The sequence below is a fragment of the Acomys minous genome (genome assembly GCF_964271855.1).
Source record: "Acomys minous genome assembly, chromosome: 6".
Taxonomy (NCBI): domain Eukaryota; kingdom Metazoa; phylum Chordata; class Mammalia; order Rodentia; family Muridae; genus Acomys; species Acomys minous.
In genome coordinates, this window is record NC_140487.1 from 10,243,299 (window position 1) to 10,257,997 (window position 14,699).

At 43.3% G+C, this 14,699-nt stretch overlaps 1 protein-coding gene across 1 annotated transcript in view; it reads left to right on the forward strand.

Annotated features, from left to right (window-relative positions):
• WNT2 (Wnt family member 2) overlaps positions 1-14,699 on the forward strand; it is a 43,778-nt gene that overhangs the window by 12,151 nt on the left and 16,928 nt on the right. The window contains exon 4 of the mRNA XM_084786060.1: positions 11,807-12,071. Coding sequence (XP_084642186.1) covers positions 11,807-12,071 — 265 coding nt within the window. The remainder of the gene's footprint in view (positions 1-11,806; positions 12,072-14,699) is intronic.

Sequence of the window (14,699 nt, forward strand, 5' to 3'; positions counted from 1 at the left end):
AGTAAACTTCGAACCCCTACCCATATCTAGCCAATGGACAGGACATTCTTCACAGTTGAGTGGAGAGTGGGGTTTGACTTTCACACAAACTCTGGTGCCCCATTAGACCACGTCCCCTGGATGGGGAGGCCTGGTGGCACTTGGAGCAAGGATAGCAGGCTACCAAGAAGAGACTTGATACCCTATGAGCATATACAGGGGGAGGAGGTCCCCCTCAGTCACAGTCACAGGGGAGGGGAGTAAGGGGAAAATGGGAGGGAGGGAGGAATGGGAGGATACAAGGGATGTGATAACAATTGAGATGTAATATGAATAAATTAATAAAAAATTTAAAAACATGGTGTTGTAATAAAATATTACAACATTATAGTAATAAAAACAGAAATGTTGATGAATGGAATAGGACTAAAGACCAGACATAACTCCACATACCTGAGGACACCTGATTTTTTTTTTTAAACAAAAAAGACTCCTAGGGAGCAATCGCTCTTAACAGGAAGATGTCTTAGTGGTGAAAACATGCCACGGGTCATTGTGAGCTCAGCTTAAACAACTTGATCTCATGGAAGAGATTTACGGAATGTCAACGAATGACACTGCAAGTCTGAAAGCGCACTGTGTGTCACTGGGCTGCTCTTAGTTGAAAAGAGAACTTCCCAAAGCTCCCTGGGGAAACACATTTGACAGTATTGAGTTAGATAAGAAAAAAATATGAAAAGGAAAGAGCATGACCACAGGAAACTATCTTTTAGTCGGAAAGATGGTGGCATTTAGGTACAAGACAAGCTGCACCAAGTAGTGCACAGCAGAGTAGGGTCTGTTAGCTGAGGAGATCTTTCTCTCTCTCTCTCTCTCTCTCTCTCTCTCTCTCTCTCTCTCTCTCTCTCTCTCTCTCTCTCACACACACACACACACACACACACACACACACACACACACACACCCTACAAGCTAGAGATAAGAGATTTTCCATAGAGAAACACCCTTCAGGGTTAATGGAATGTGAGATATAAAGGTGAGGATGACCAGGGTTCTATAGAGAAGCCACTGACAGAGTAAATGAAGCAAAAGCTGGACAAGTATTTTTGCTACATCTAGAGATCCTTAAGTACTGTGCGGAGACATTTCAATGTTACTGGAAAGGCACTCAATAATTTAGTTCAATTTTATGCATTTTTTCAATTCCTTTTAGTCTACTTTGAAAGATTAATGGCTATCAAAGTTCAAACTTTTTATAATATATTTGAATTAATAATTAAAAATAGATTTATTAGCAAAATTACAAGATTTCTTTTAGCTGCTTGAATTTTAAGACTAGTTTTAAGTATAAAACTAGGACTGTTCTACTTGCTTTCTGCTGGGTGTGGTGGCACATGCCTTTATCCCAGCACTTGGGAGGCAGAGGCAAGTGGATCACTGTGAGTTCGAGGCCAGCCTACTCTACAAAGCGAGTTCAGGACAGCCTTGATAATACAGAGAAACCCTGTCTCAAAACAACAAAAACAAACAAACAAAATATGTATATAGTTTGCTTTCTGATATTAATTAATTATAAATAGAGCATGTAGTAACTATGCTGATATATAAATATATAAATATCAAATATCTGTATTTATCAATAGATAATAGATAAATTAAGCAAACAGGTATAGATAAATATCAAATACATTGATAAAGGTTAATATTGTCTGTAGTAATTATGAGCAGTTTCTAGCTAGAGATGTCCCCTTGACTGGAGCAATAAGCAAGAGTCTCTAGTAGCTGAACACAGCCTTGGGCCGGCTCCCTGACTAGCATCGGTCACACCCATGCACCAGGTGTCAAGAAAACCTAACACTTAGGCGCCATTGTTATGAGAATGCGTATGAGAAGACATGGCTATAATAGGCAGAGTCAGCACACAAATGGACTGTATTTACTAATTGAAATGATCTGAAAATCCTACTTCAGTTAGTACACAGCATTTTGTAGGGCAGGACTTTCTCCAGTGAAGGAGAGACTCCAGCATTCTGCTCAAAGGAGCACTGGTTAAAGACTGATAAGAGAGCACTAAGGCCCTGCGGGTGGCCTACTAGAGAGATGGGCCCCAGCAGACATGTAGGTTCACCCACAGGAAATGCCTCCATAGTCAACATAAAAATCAGTGTTGGATAGCTTGTAGGCAGAACCTTAAAGCAAAAATCTAAGCTCTAATAAAGATATCAAAAAATAGAACCCCTAATATCACTTGAAGTAGGTAATAAACAAATCATGGATCCTCCTTCAGGGAACTGGAATATGATGAAAAAGAAGTCCCACTCTTTAAAAGTACGAAATATCAATAGACAAGGAAGGGATAAAACCAAACTGTACTGCGGAGCCAAACTGTGTTCACTTCCTCTTCATTCTGACCTTCCCTGTAACAACAGCAGCATCTTTATAGGGCACAAAGTTCAGCCAGCAGATCTGTGTTTTCCAGTTGACTTCCTTCGTTCAGAACATTAAAAACTCAGATTTTAAAAACTCGGAGTAAGCGCCAGCCTCTGTCTCATTAATCCCAAATCAGTATGCATTTGATAAACTATAGGTCTCCTTATATCATATGACTCTGAACCCAACCAAAATTAAAGTTCTCAAACAGAGGATAACTCTTAACAAAATTATTTCAGTTCCGTCAGAGTTCTATTATTAGCAAATGTGTCCTAGCCCTGCATCATTTGCCAGCTAGAATTATTGTATACATGGTTCGTCAATGGCGATGCTAAGGCCCACAAATACAAATTCCACACCTTATATTTTCCAGCTGAGCAAGCCCACCTACAGTCACTGCTTTAAGAGATGACAGAACTGAAGAAATCGCAGTGCCTTATTGAACTTAATAAGTGTTTGCATACGCTAACCCAGTGCGCGTTTTCTAATAAACATTCTTTGCTCCCCGAGTTCCAGTGCATGCACAGTTGAAGGGTATAAATTGTTTCAGTGTTCAGTAACTCCTATCTTAGAGATGTGGTCCTGTCAAAAGGGTTTAATTGGTAATAAATGCGTTTGGCTCTAAGCCAATCTGGAAATTAAATAATGTGTTTTTAATGTGTGTTTCCTCAGGAAAACCGATAGGACCCAAAATATGTTAGCTGCTTTGTGGAATACAACTAACTAAAAACTGCAGCACTAACACACCTTGAGATGATTCAGTTTATAAGCTAACCATGTAGAGACCTAAAATAAATTCTATATTTGATTTCTAAGTCAATGCTGGCTGATCATTGGCAAATATTTTTTTTGTATAAAGTAGATGGTCTTTTTTTTTTCGGGTTGGAAAATAATTAGTATAACACAATTCAGGCATTTGTAAACTTGGCAAAATGCATGCTAAGAATATTATTATATTATTTAAGAAGATCTGAGGAGGTCACCCTAGCAGTTCCCTCTGCTGTTTTCATAAAGGCTGACATAGCAAACCTCCTTGAGAGGTTGGCAAAATACTTCTTATTCAGAGCATAACAAAAGATGCGGGCATTCCATGTAGAAAAGTGTAGGATTTACCCAGGGCTTCGCAGATCCCAGGATGAGGAAACTATGGAGGGAGTTAACGGGTGTCATATATTGCCTGCCTACACATCTCCCTTACTGCGGCAGATCTCCCTCTGTGTGTGTGTGTGTGTGTGTGTGTGTGTGTGTGAGAGAGAGAGAGAGAGAGAGAGAGAGAGAGAGAGAGAGAGAGAGAGAGAGAGAGGTGGGGGGGGGGTAATGATAATACCTTATATGTTTGTGTTGGTTGAGTAAAATAGCCCCGCTAAAACGCTTACCGTGGCCTGACATAAAATAAGAATCTAATGAGTGCTGCGCTTGTTCTTTATACTCTGAAAGCAGCCTGAGCAAAGAAATGAAAAAATAGGCCCTTCTACACGATGCACGCAAATCCTTCCTTCTATGGTTCTTTTAACATTCAGGATTTTGTCTCTGTGATGTAGCCTGCTAACATCTAGCATTCCTTTTTCTCAAGGGAGTTTAAAATATTAAATTCTAAAAGTAGAATAGATTCTAAGTAAAAAAATTTTTGAAAACTTAAAAATGCTCAAAATCAAATATTTAAGGCTTCCATGAAGGCAATGCTAAGTAGAAATGTTAGGGGAAAAAGTTAATATATTGATCTAAAAATGTTCTTTGTACTAGTGCTAAACACCAAAAATAAGTGTTTCTGTCCTTAGGAAATCTCTATTTCTTCTGTCCTTTTAAAATTAGCTGTAGCACTGGAGCAAGATTGTAGTCACAGGGCACCTCAGAGTAAAACTCAGATGGGATTCAGACATGCGGTGGCAGAGGAGGCATCAAGAGTCATGTGACCAGCACGGTGATGTAAAGATCCATGAGTGCCCTGTGATTGACCGGAGATGCCTAACATAGGATTCTCCCAGTGACCCTCAGTGAATCCCAAAGGAAGGAGGAGAGCGTTAGAGGCTTCAGGAGAGATGTCAAGAGACAACAGAGAAATGGAGACCTAGCTATATGGTGGTGTTGATGTGAGATTGTGAATGAAGCTGTCCATCTTGTACGGGAGAGAAAATGACTGCAATTCATTCTTCTACAAAATGAAGATAGCAAAAGTAGAAAACAGTGTGTACACATAGCTTTAAAAAAAGTGAGAAACTGAGCAGTGGAAAAGTCTGTGCAATAAGATGGAAAATGACTCCCAAATTAAAATCAGTAATTTAGGGGGGTAAGAGGAGAAAGGTTTACAAAGTCTGATCAGTCTTCTCAAGGAGACTCAATAAAATAGTAGCATCTGTAAATAAAAGTGGGAGCCTTGAAATAGTGGTGACAAGAGAACAAGAAGTTGGAAAAGGAAGCTAAAAAAAATCGCTCCCAAAAGTAAAACTAAAAACCCAAATGATAAATGGAGTTTAAGGAGGTTCACAAAGTCTCCATTTCTCACAGGCTTGAAACCAGGAACCAAATGAGCAGATAGATGAAACAAATTTCAATTTCATTGCTGGCTGGGAAAAGCTTACACCAAGTGATGGGGGCTCTATATAAACCACAGAATGTGGACTTTCCAGACCTTTCAAAGGCCAGGCCTTGAAGCTCACTGAGGAGATCATGGCTGCTTTGTGAGGGTCGGCCATAGTGTGCATTCTTAATAGGCTAACAGATCCTGCCAAACAAGGAAGGAAAAGCCCTTAGACCTTCCTTCAAACTCACCAGTTGGATAAGTCAGTTTTCCTACTCTAGGGAGCAAAAAATGGAGTGGGGAGGGGGGGACTACAGAACCAGAAATGTTACTTAAATGCATTTTCCCCTAAGAAAGAAGGAAGAAAATTCTTTAAGAAAAAAATTAAAATTAAAATGGCATAGAGGATAGATTTACAAGGTCTGTGAGCTAATTACAGTGTCATAAAGACTATGGGAAATGCAGAAAGGCAGATATTAAAGACAAGATTTCAGCATTGAAGTCTCAAAGAATATGATAACTGTCAGGGAGGATTAATGGGGGAAAATTCCTGAGGTGTGATATTTTGGAACACCAAAAACACAGGAAAGATTCTAGAAGTTTTCATGCACAGAAAAAAAAAGTGGAGCAAAGGCCAAAAAATCATCCATATTAAAGAATCAGTGAGATGCCACAGTCACTGTCTGGACCACTGGAGGCTAAAAGCCTACAGGGCTACATCTTCGAACTTGAGAGAAAATTGTTTCCAATCCAGAATTCTATACCCAGCCAAGCTATTAATCAAATGTGAAGGCTGAAGTAAGACTTCTTAGACATGCAAGAATTCAGAAAATGCATCCTCTGTGAACCTTAAAGGAGTTAGGAATGTACTACAAGCAGAGAGAAAGGATGGTCAGACAAAGGGAAAATAGGGCATCTAGGAACATGTGTGTGCAGGGTAGGAGGACATGATGCTAGATCTCCACGCCACAGCTCTAGCTCCACAGCTAGCTCTGTATTCTACGAGCATCCATCCCTCATGAAGGCAGGGTTGTGGTATTGGATAGTAAAATTCCACTCTAGGACGTTTTTGCACCTGACTGTACAGTTAACAGCTTCTGGGTCATCTGTGGGTTTTCAAATCTGAGATGTTTAAATCGCTTATGTAAAATAGTGTAACATTTGCACACCATATGCCCACATACATACAAACATACATACATACACACACACACACACACACACACACACACACACATGCACACGCACACACACACCCTTAAATTAGCTTTGTTATATCACTTGACAATTTAGGTGACTCATAGTTGTCATGTGATATTGACTAGGGAATAATGACCAGAGAAAGTCTGTAGTGTACAGTATGGACACAAATATCATAGACCCGACCACACGCATGAACAATGCTCAAACATGGAGTGATGGAGAGAGTTTGCGGATGGATGAGCTGCAGCTTACCTACACAGCACTTCATCACAGCACTCAGTGTACTGTTCACATTACAAACCCTGTCAAGTTTCTTCCTGCTAGTTTTTTCTTTTTAAATCCATACTTGGTTGAAGTATTTAGATATATTATGAAAGACTTAACCATAAATTATACACTATTGGTCCTCTCTGATATGATTTTTTTTTTCACTCTTGTATATCCCAGTAAAATGTCAGCAGTTCCTCCATCACCAGCTGTGCATGAGAGCCTCCTAGCTCTTTATCCCGTATGTCTGAACACCTCAGGGTGCCCCACCAACCAGTCAGCTCATTCGTGTGGCCTACTAACACACGCAGCCATTGGATTTGGGTCTCACACCATTGGGTGCCACCATCTTTCCTTCTCTGCAAAGCAGCCACAGGAGATCTTTACTTGTGGAGATATTTCTTTTTCCTCATGATTTAGACGCCCTAGAAACACAGAGTGGGAAACAACCATAATTAGATAACAAGATCTCCCTGTGCATAAAAATGCAGTGCCTGACCCTGCCACAGGCATTTCTTGGGGCTCTGCCCTCCACAGGCCCCCATGTTCTGCAATGGAGCGAGGACTCCACTCTGTAGCCCCTCTCCTGCACTGCTGTCCGGCCAAGCTCAGCACAGGCTGCGAATTAGAATTACCTGAGAATTGTAAGCCCTGTCAAGTCCTGGGCCTGCCCCACCCCCTCAAGGGTCTGATTTACTCAGCCTGGGAAGGGGCTGCAAATGATCCCCCAGGTGATTTTAATGTGCAGCCAGAAACAAGAACCACTGCTCTGTGCTCCAGTTGCCAGGGAACAGTCCTTGGATTCCTGTAACTTTACTACACAGAGTAGATGGAGTCTTCCCTTCTCTTGCCAGACTCTGCATTTCCTCAGACCACAGCCGGATTGTAAAAGAACATTTTCCTTTCCTCCTCTGTGTGGACACATATGCAGAGCTTTAAAAAGTGGCACATACCATATATATTGTTCTGCATTTGGTTTTCAGCACTTGACTTTCTTTCATGGATAAGGCACTGTCCTGCCTCATCACTTAAAGAGCCACAAAATACCGTCCTTGACCAGGTGACAGAATTTACATATCCATTTTCCCACTGATGTCATCTGGGTCTCTTCATATAGTTTGCATTTGCGAATATTATAAAGTGAGTTTTTGAGTATCATGTGTATAATTCAGTTTCAGGAAGATCCCAGTGTGATTTTGGATTTTGTATGTTTGCTTAGAAAGGCCACAGATCTGGGAGTTCTGCCCCTGTCTAGCTGGTGACTAGAGATTTTATTGGCCTTACTGGGCCTTGGTTTTCAGAACCGTGGAGTGGGAATACTAACTCTCTTGGCTAAGCGTGGTTAAGTTGCTGTGGTTCATAATGTTATTGTAGGACTGGATAAAGATCAGCTGGTAGAGTGCTTGTGCAAAGCTTGGAGCCCATTCCCAGGGCCACATAAGGAACTGGGTGTGCTGGCAGACACCTGTGACCCTATGGGGACAGGAAATCAGAAGTTCAAGGTCACTCTTGGCTACCCAGTAAACTAGAAGCCAGCCTGCACTACATGAAAGCCTGTATGAAATAAACCAGTGGGGTTATCACAGCGGAATATTGGAATTCTCCATCCTCAGGGTACGGTCCCATGCCTTACTCTCACCTCAAGGAACTCAAGAGAATTTGGAGGCATAGGTCTTCTTCCTTGAATTTCTCTGCTTCAATTGGGCTTTGCCATTTTTCAAAGTTCAGGGTTGGATTTTTAAAATCTATAAATCCTGCAAATAGGGGTAGAGGTAGCCAGCTCCCGAGTCTAAGTGTTGAACACGCTACCTAGTAACAGGAGTGGAGATGTGCTACAAAGCTAGTAAAAGAGTGAACTGTCAGCTAAGATCTGTCATTAATCCACAAACAAGAACTAACTTTGGTACTTTCAACTCCTGGGGACAGCCCCCAGACGCACCCCCCCCCACCAGGGGATGGCTAAATAATAAGGAGAACTTACTGTCTGGGATCACAAGAAGTCTGGGTGTTGGGCAAACCCCAGTTGGACCCACTGAGCAGCTCCACAGCACTTCCCGGAACACAGTCCCCCTCATCTTTTAAGACTGTGTACAGCTTCATATATTAGCCTAGTGGTGCTCTTGTTGTTCTTGTGTTTAAAAGAACTCATCTACAGACGGAGGAAAAGTCTTTCTCCTTGTCTCCCTTTTAAAGAGTAGTGATACAAATTGAATCATCCCGTTCCACATTCTAAGAAAAAAGCCCTGAAACTGCCATTCGTGATGGAGGTCACTCCTGGATCATAGAGGGCCTAGCCAGGCCCCGAACACACCGCTTCCCAGCATCTGTATAAAAGAGGTCGCCAAAAGGGGAGGAAATGTGTTTACACAGAGAAACAGCATCTGGCCCTGCCACCTAGATGCTAGGTGTACTTTCAAGATCCAAACTTAATATGCAAATCTTCCCGGTAATCATATAAAAATATCATCTTTGAAGCTTGTCACCTGGAAACGTAGCGTAACAAAGGCAGGGTAATGATATTTCCTGTTATTTTTAGAACCGGGAGTGTGACTTACAAGAGAATAGCCTGGCTGCTAAAGGAATGCAGGAGAAACAGAAAGGGCAGAGGCAGCACCTGGCATGGAGTGTGATGCTATCAGGTCTTGGGAGAGGAGCTTTCTGACAAAGTCGGGGAGCCTAGTAGGTATTCCTGAGGTTCTTTGTCGCCAAGCCTACAACCGGATGGTGCAGTGGCCTTCTTTCCCAATATCCAGAATAGAAAGGGCATTGGGGAGACAGTGACCCCTTCACGTTGTCCAGGCCTCTATAGTGTGGAGAATCCAAATCTTTGTCTTGGCCTTCTCTTACTGCTTAATCATAAGAGGGAAGAACCTCGGGGATACAGAGGCACAGTCTGCTGTGCCTGCAAAAGTGGGAACACTGTGGATGCCAATTCTCCAAGTTGGAAGACAGCAATCAGGCCACGTAAGCAAACAACCCAGGGCTGCTGCGATATCTTGCCTGTAATTGTTGCTCCCTTAGCCCTTGAACGCTTTTGACGTATTTCCAGGCTGATGAGTAAATTGAGGCTGACTTCTGGAATGAAAATCCTCTGTGCACACCTGACTCTACCATATCTTGGTCAGGTAGCAAGCCTGTGCAGGAAGCAAAGCCAGGTCAAGCACGAGGGCAAAAGGCCATGGAGAGGTTACTAGGGAGAGGCAGCTGGAAGCCCTGTGTACATGGAAAGAACGCTGTGGAGTGGTGGAGGGAACTGGAGCTCCAAGTAGCATGGTTCAGCTACCTTTCTGAGAACAACCTCTGCACAGCCCCAGGACACCAGGATCTCAGGGACAGTGCAGAGCACTGTTGAAATTCCCACCTTCCGTTTCTTAGAGAGACCCTAAGAATTTTGCTCAGATAGCACTTTGGAGAATATAATCAAGGGATTCACTGTCTCATTTCCCCATGCCCTGCCTCCAGATACCCTCTAACGTGATTCACACTGATTGGCAGACAAGCTCCCCTGTACTGTTTCAGTATGGGGGCCAAACCTAGGGACTGGAGGATCCCCAGGGCTTCTGGTCTCCTAAAAGGCACTTCTTGAGTTCCCAACGTTCACAACCCGTTAGCACCAGTATCATATTAAAAGACCTTTGGATATTGTAAACAAATAAACAAGCAAACAAACCAAAACTTTGAAAAGCAATAAATAAAAGATGAGAGAAGACTTAGCAGAGGAAAAACAGGGCGGTTCTTGGAATATGAATCCCATGATACAGAAGGACAGGGGAGGAGTTTCACCAGAAACAACCTAAGAGGAGACATGTTGAAGACTACACGTGCATCTGGCCTTGCTTCCAGCCATTCGACATGGAGCCCTGAAGCTCAGACAAGTCATACTGTCTCCTTGAGCCCCGGCTTCCCACGTATAAAATGGGAAGGACTGCAGCTTGAGGTTTTTCTGCAGACCTTGAGCATAACTTATTCTCTTTACTTACGTATGTCAATGGGTAATGAGTCAAGGCAGGAAAAACTCACTGTGTCTCGCGGAGGAGAATGGTGTCTCGTGGCAACTTACCCTGGGCACCAAAGCAGGCACTTCCTTGTATTGTCCTGTGGCCTGCCTGCCCTTCTCTGAGACCACAATCCTCACGCCCACCAAACATCAGTCTTTCTGTCAAGAGCCAGCCAAGACAGGCTTACCTCAGTTTCCCTTGCTTCCTAGGAAGAAAGAGCACTAGCACAGCAGAGCCATGTAAGCTGCATCATTTGGCCAGAGCTATGGGGTAACCTGTAACTTAGGGTCAGTCTAAGTACAACAGGGTTTATCTCTCACTAGCTGTGTTCCTTTGGGCAAGAGCATTACTGTCGCTCACGTCTACTCTTTCTCCTCCTAAACTTGAAGTGGTAGGGTAGAGCTCGTGCATTGCATAAGGGCATGGAAATGGAGTGCATCCTGCCCACACTGTGTCCAGTTGCTGCAAGCACTCCATATGTAGCCACTGGGCCACAGAAAGACAAGAGTTAGCAATTGTTTTATCAATCTGGTTTGGGTACAGGGTGACTATCCCTCACGTAAAAAAACTAAAATTGATAATGTTCCCAAACATGACATTTTGGTTTTTTGTTTTTATAATGGCATGATGCTGTGAATGGAAAAATTTTCTACTGGATACTTGAGGCAATTTGGAGATAAGATACAAGCAACCCAGAACACTATAAAATTACTTTTCAGCTCTGTGTCCAAAATGTATATGTAAATGAATTTCCAGTTTGCACTAGGATCCCATCTCAAAGACATTTCATATTATACATACAAATATCCCCAAATTTCAAAACTCCAAGGTCCAAACACTTCTGGTTTTAATCATTTCAGATAAAGGATGCTCAACACTGTAGTAGTATGCATTTTTGAGATAAAGATGTTATTATGTATTAGGAAATACTCCATTTCCTCTGCCTTTAAACTTTTTGAGACACAGAGGGGGGTATGGGGGGAGGGAGAGAGAGATGGAGATGGAGACAGAGACAGAGAGGTGGGGGCAGTCAGGGGAAAGAGAACATAGAGGGAGCAGTCTTTGGGAGGAGTTGGAAGACGGGAAAAGAATATTATCAAAATATACTGTATGAAAAATGTTTTAAATAAAAATTAAACAAATATGCCAGCTATGTACCCTATAAAATAGTGAGTGCTGGTTACATGGATGGGGTTCAGATGGGGTTTGGAGTTGGGGTCACCCATCACTTCTCCACTCAGCCCCTCAATGGCAGCAGTTACCACAGTGTTGCCAAAGCAACCAGCAAGTTGACAAATGATACTTCAGAGATTTTCAGAGCACTTCTCTATAGCTCCGAGGTAGCCAAACTCATAGCTGTGTCCTGTACTTAGTCCTGCCCCACTGAGCTTGCCTCTGTTTTTTCCTGCAGGCCGTAAAGCGCTTCTTGAAACAAGAATGCAAGTGTCACGGTGTGAGTGGCTCGTGTACTCTGAGGACATGCTGGCTGGCCATGGCTGACTTCAGGAAAACAGGCGACTATCTCTGGAGGAAGTACAACGGGGCCATCCAGGTCGTCATGAACCAGGATGGCACTGGCTTCACAGTTGCCAACAAGAGATTTAAGAAGCCAACAAAAAATGACCTCGTGTATTTTGAGAACTCTCCTGACTACTGTATCAGGGACCGAGAGGCAGGTAAGTTAAGCGAATTGCTTCAGAGAACAATGCTCTGCAACCTAATTGGGTACCTGGATTTTTCTTTTCTTTCTCTTTTTAATATTTTATTAATTTATTCATATTACATCTCAGTTGTTAGCCCATCCCTTGTATCCTCCCATTCCTCCCTCCCTCTCACTTTCTCCTTACTCCCTTCCCCTATGACTGTGACTGAGGGGGACTTCCTCCCCATGTATATGTTCATAGGGTATCAAGTCTCTTCTTGGTAACCTGCTATCCTTCCTCTGAGTGCCACCAGGCCTCACCATCAAGGGGACGTGGTCAAAAATGGGGAACCAGAGTTCCTGTGAAAGTCATACCCCACTCTCCACCCAGCGGTGGAGAATGTCTTGTCCATTGGCTAGATCTGGGTAGGAGTTCGAAGTTTACTACCTATATTGTCCTTGGCTGGTGCCATAGTTTGAGCAGGACCCCTGGACCCAGATCCACGGGTCATAATGTGGGTGCCTGTATTTTTCAGCAAGCCGTTTGTGTAATCGCAGACGCCTGCCTTCGGGTTCCAGGCTTGTGTTCTTTCTAATTCATGTTGAGACTGCACAGAAAATTCTCCCAAGCGCTTAGAGAAACAGGTTGACAGTGTGCAGATTCTGAAGAAACACGAACTACAAGAATGTACTGTGGCAACGAGTCAAAATATGCAGATCAGCAGAATTCTTGCCCACACAGAATTCTAGTTAGGGGGGGGAGATAAGCATTATGGGCTGTTGCCCCGCATCCTTCCTGCGATCTCAAGCTGAGCACGGGACAGTTTTGTAATAATCTTGCCCCACGACAAATTCCTCAACCATGACTCTGAAATGGCCCCAGGGCTTGGGAATTTATTGTCTTCCGAAGTCTCCTCTGCCTCCCACTCCCTTGCTCTGTTCAGTATGGTTACAAATGTCAAACCCCTCTTGCCTCTCTTTTTAAACTACGATTTAAAGCAAACAAACAAACAAACAAGCAAGCAAGCAATCAAGAACTCACTCCCACGCTTTTGGCCATAGGTGGATTGTGTATGGGAAGTGAATGTAAGCGGCATCTCATTTAACAAAGCCACACTCTTCCTTCCCAAAGCACATTTTCTCCACATTGTACAACAAGACTCCCTCTTCCAGCTTGCATATAGATGCTGTGCCCACCTGTCTGCTTTTATAGATAAGTGTTCTCCGCCTCTTACCCTCAAGATCTATAATGGGCTGCAAGGACTCTAGAGCAAAATAAGAAGGAGTGAAGGTCTCAGCGGGCAAGAGATAACGGGGGCCACAGCCCACTTTGGCTTGTGTTATTGCTTAGTGGGGAGAGCAATGGCATTTACTACCAGAAAAATTATCCTTCCACTTAGACTCTGAGTTTGTTTTCCATTCTGAAATAATTGCAAAAGAGCCAGTAAGTCAGTGCAGATGCAGCCAGCTGCTAAAGCGAGATTAACTGATAGCCGAGGTTACCAGGAAGCATCACAAGATTCCTGGAGCCCTTTTCCTGCCCTCGAGTTGTTGAAGTTCCTTTGCCACTCGATGGGTTAGCTGTCTGCAGCCCGTGCGCATGTTTGTGCATGTAGCTTATGAACTCAAGACCACTGAGCCGAAGGACGTGATGCTGGCCCCACTGCATTCCTGCCATGCTTCGGAATCGCGACCAAGTTATCCTACCTGTCAGACAACAGACTCAGAGAAACATGTTTTTTTTTATTTTATTAATTTATTCTTGTTACATCTCAATGGTTATCCCATCCCTTGTATCCTCCCATTCCTCCCTCCCTCCCATTTTCCCCTTACTCCCCTCCCCTATGACTGTGACTGAGGGGGACTTCCTCCCCCTGTATATGCTCATAGGGTATCAAGTCTCTTCTTGGTAGCCTGCTATCCTTCCTCTGAGTGCCACCAGGCCTCCCCATCCAGGGGACATGGTCAAATACAAGGCACCAGAGTACGTGTGAAAGTCATACCCCACTCTCCACTCTATAAATCAACCCAGAGGACTATGTCCCCTTCTGTCCTTAGTGAGCTATTTGACTCTAAGCAGGCCATGGTCATGGGATCGCCATGATTGTTTCAGGTCCCAGGAATAGACACGTGTATACTGAGCACTGCCCTAAGACTACTGTGCATGTACCACCTGGTCTGGTTGAGCCTAGGAAGCAGCCCTGAGACATCAGCGCTTTGTACATTTTTTCATGAGGACAAAATAATGGATGCTTCTTAATGATTGACACCAGCCCAACCCCCACCTTAGTTTACAGCCAGATGAAGAGCCCTGGGTATCACTGTCTGTACTGGACAGTTAAGAAAAAAATTAAACACCCAGTTCATGAATCATGTGTAGAAGGACATGTGTACTGACCCCATGTTTGGCTTGAGCTTAGAGCCAATTTCCTGTGAAAAGACCTTACGACCAAAACCTCCTATCAGATCTAGAAATCTTGCTGCCCAGCAAGGTTTTTTCTTTGATTTGCAACAGTTTACAAAGTGAAGAAAATAGTCCTACCTGATGAGTGTTTTCTTCTTCCTTGGTATTCAGGGGACTAAAGACCGTACTTCCCTGTCGTGCAGAGGGGTTTCCCTGCTGCCCCTTATGCTACTGGGTTAATTATTCTTATGTGCTTCA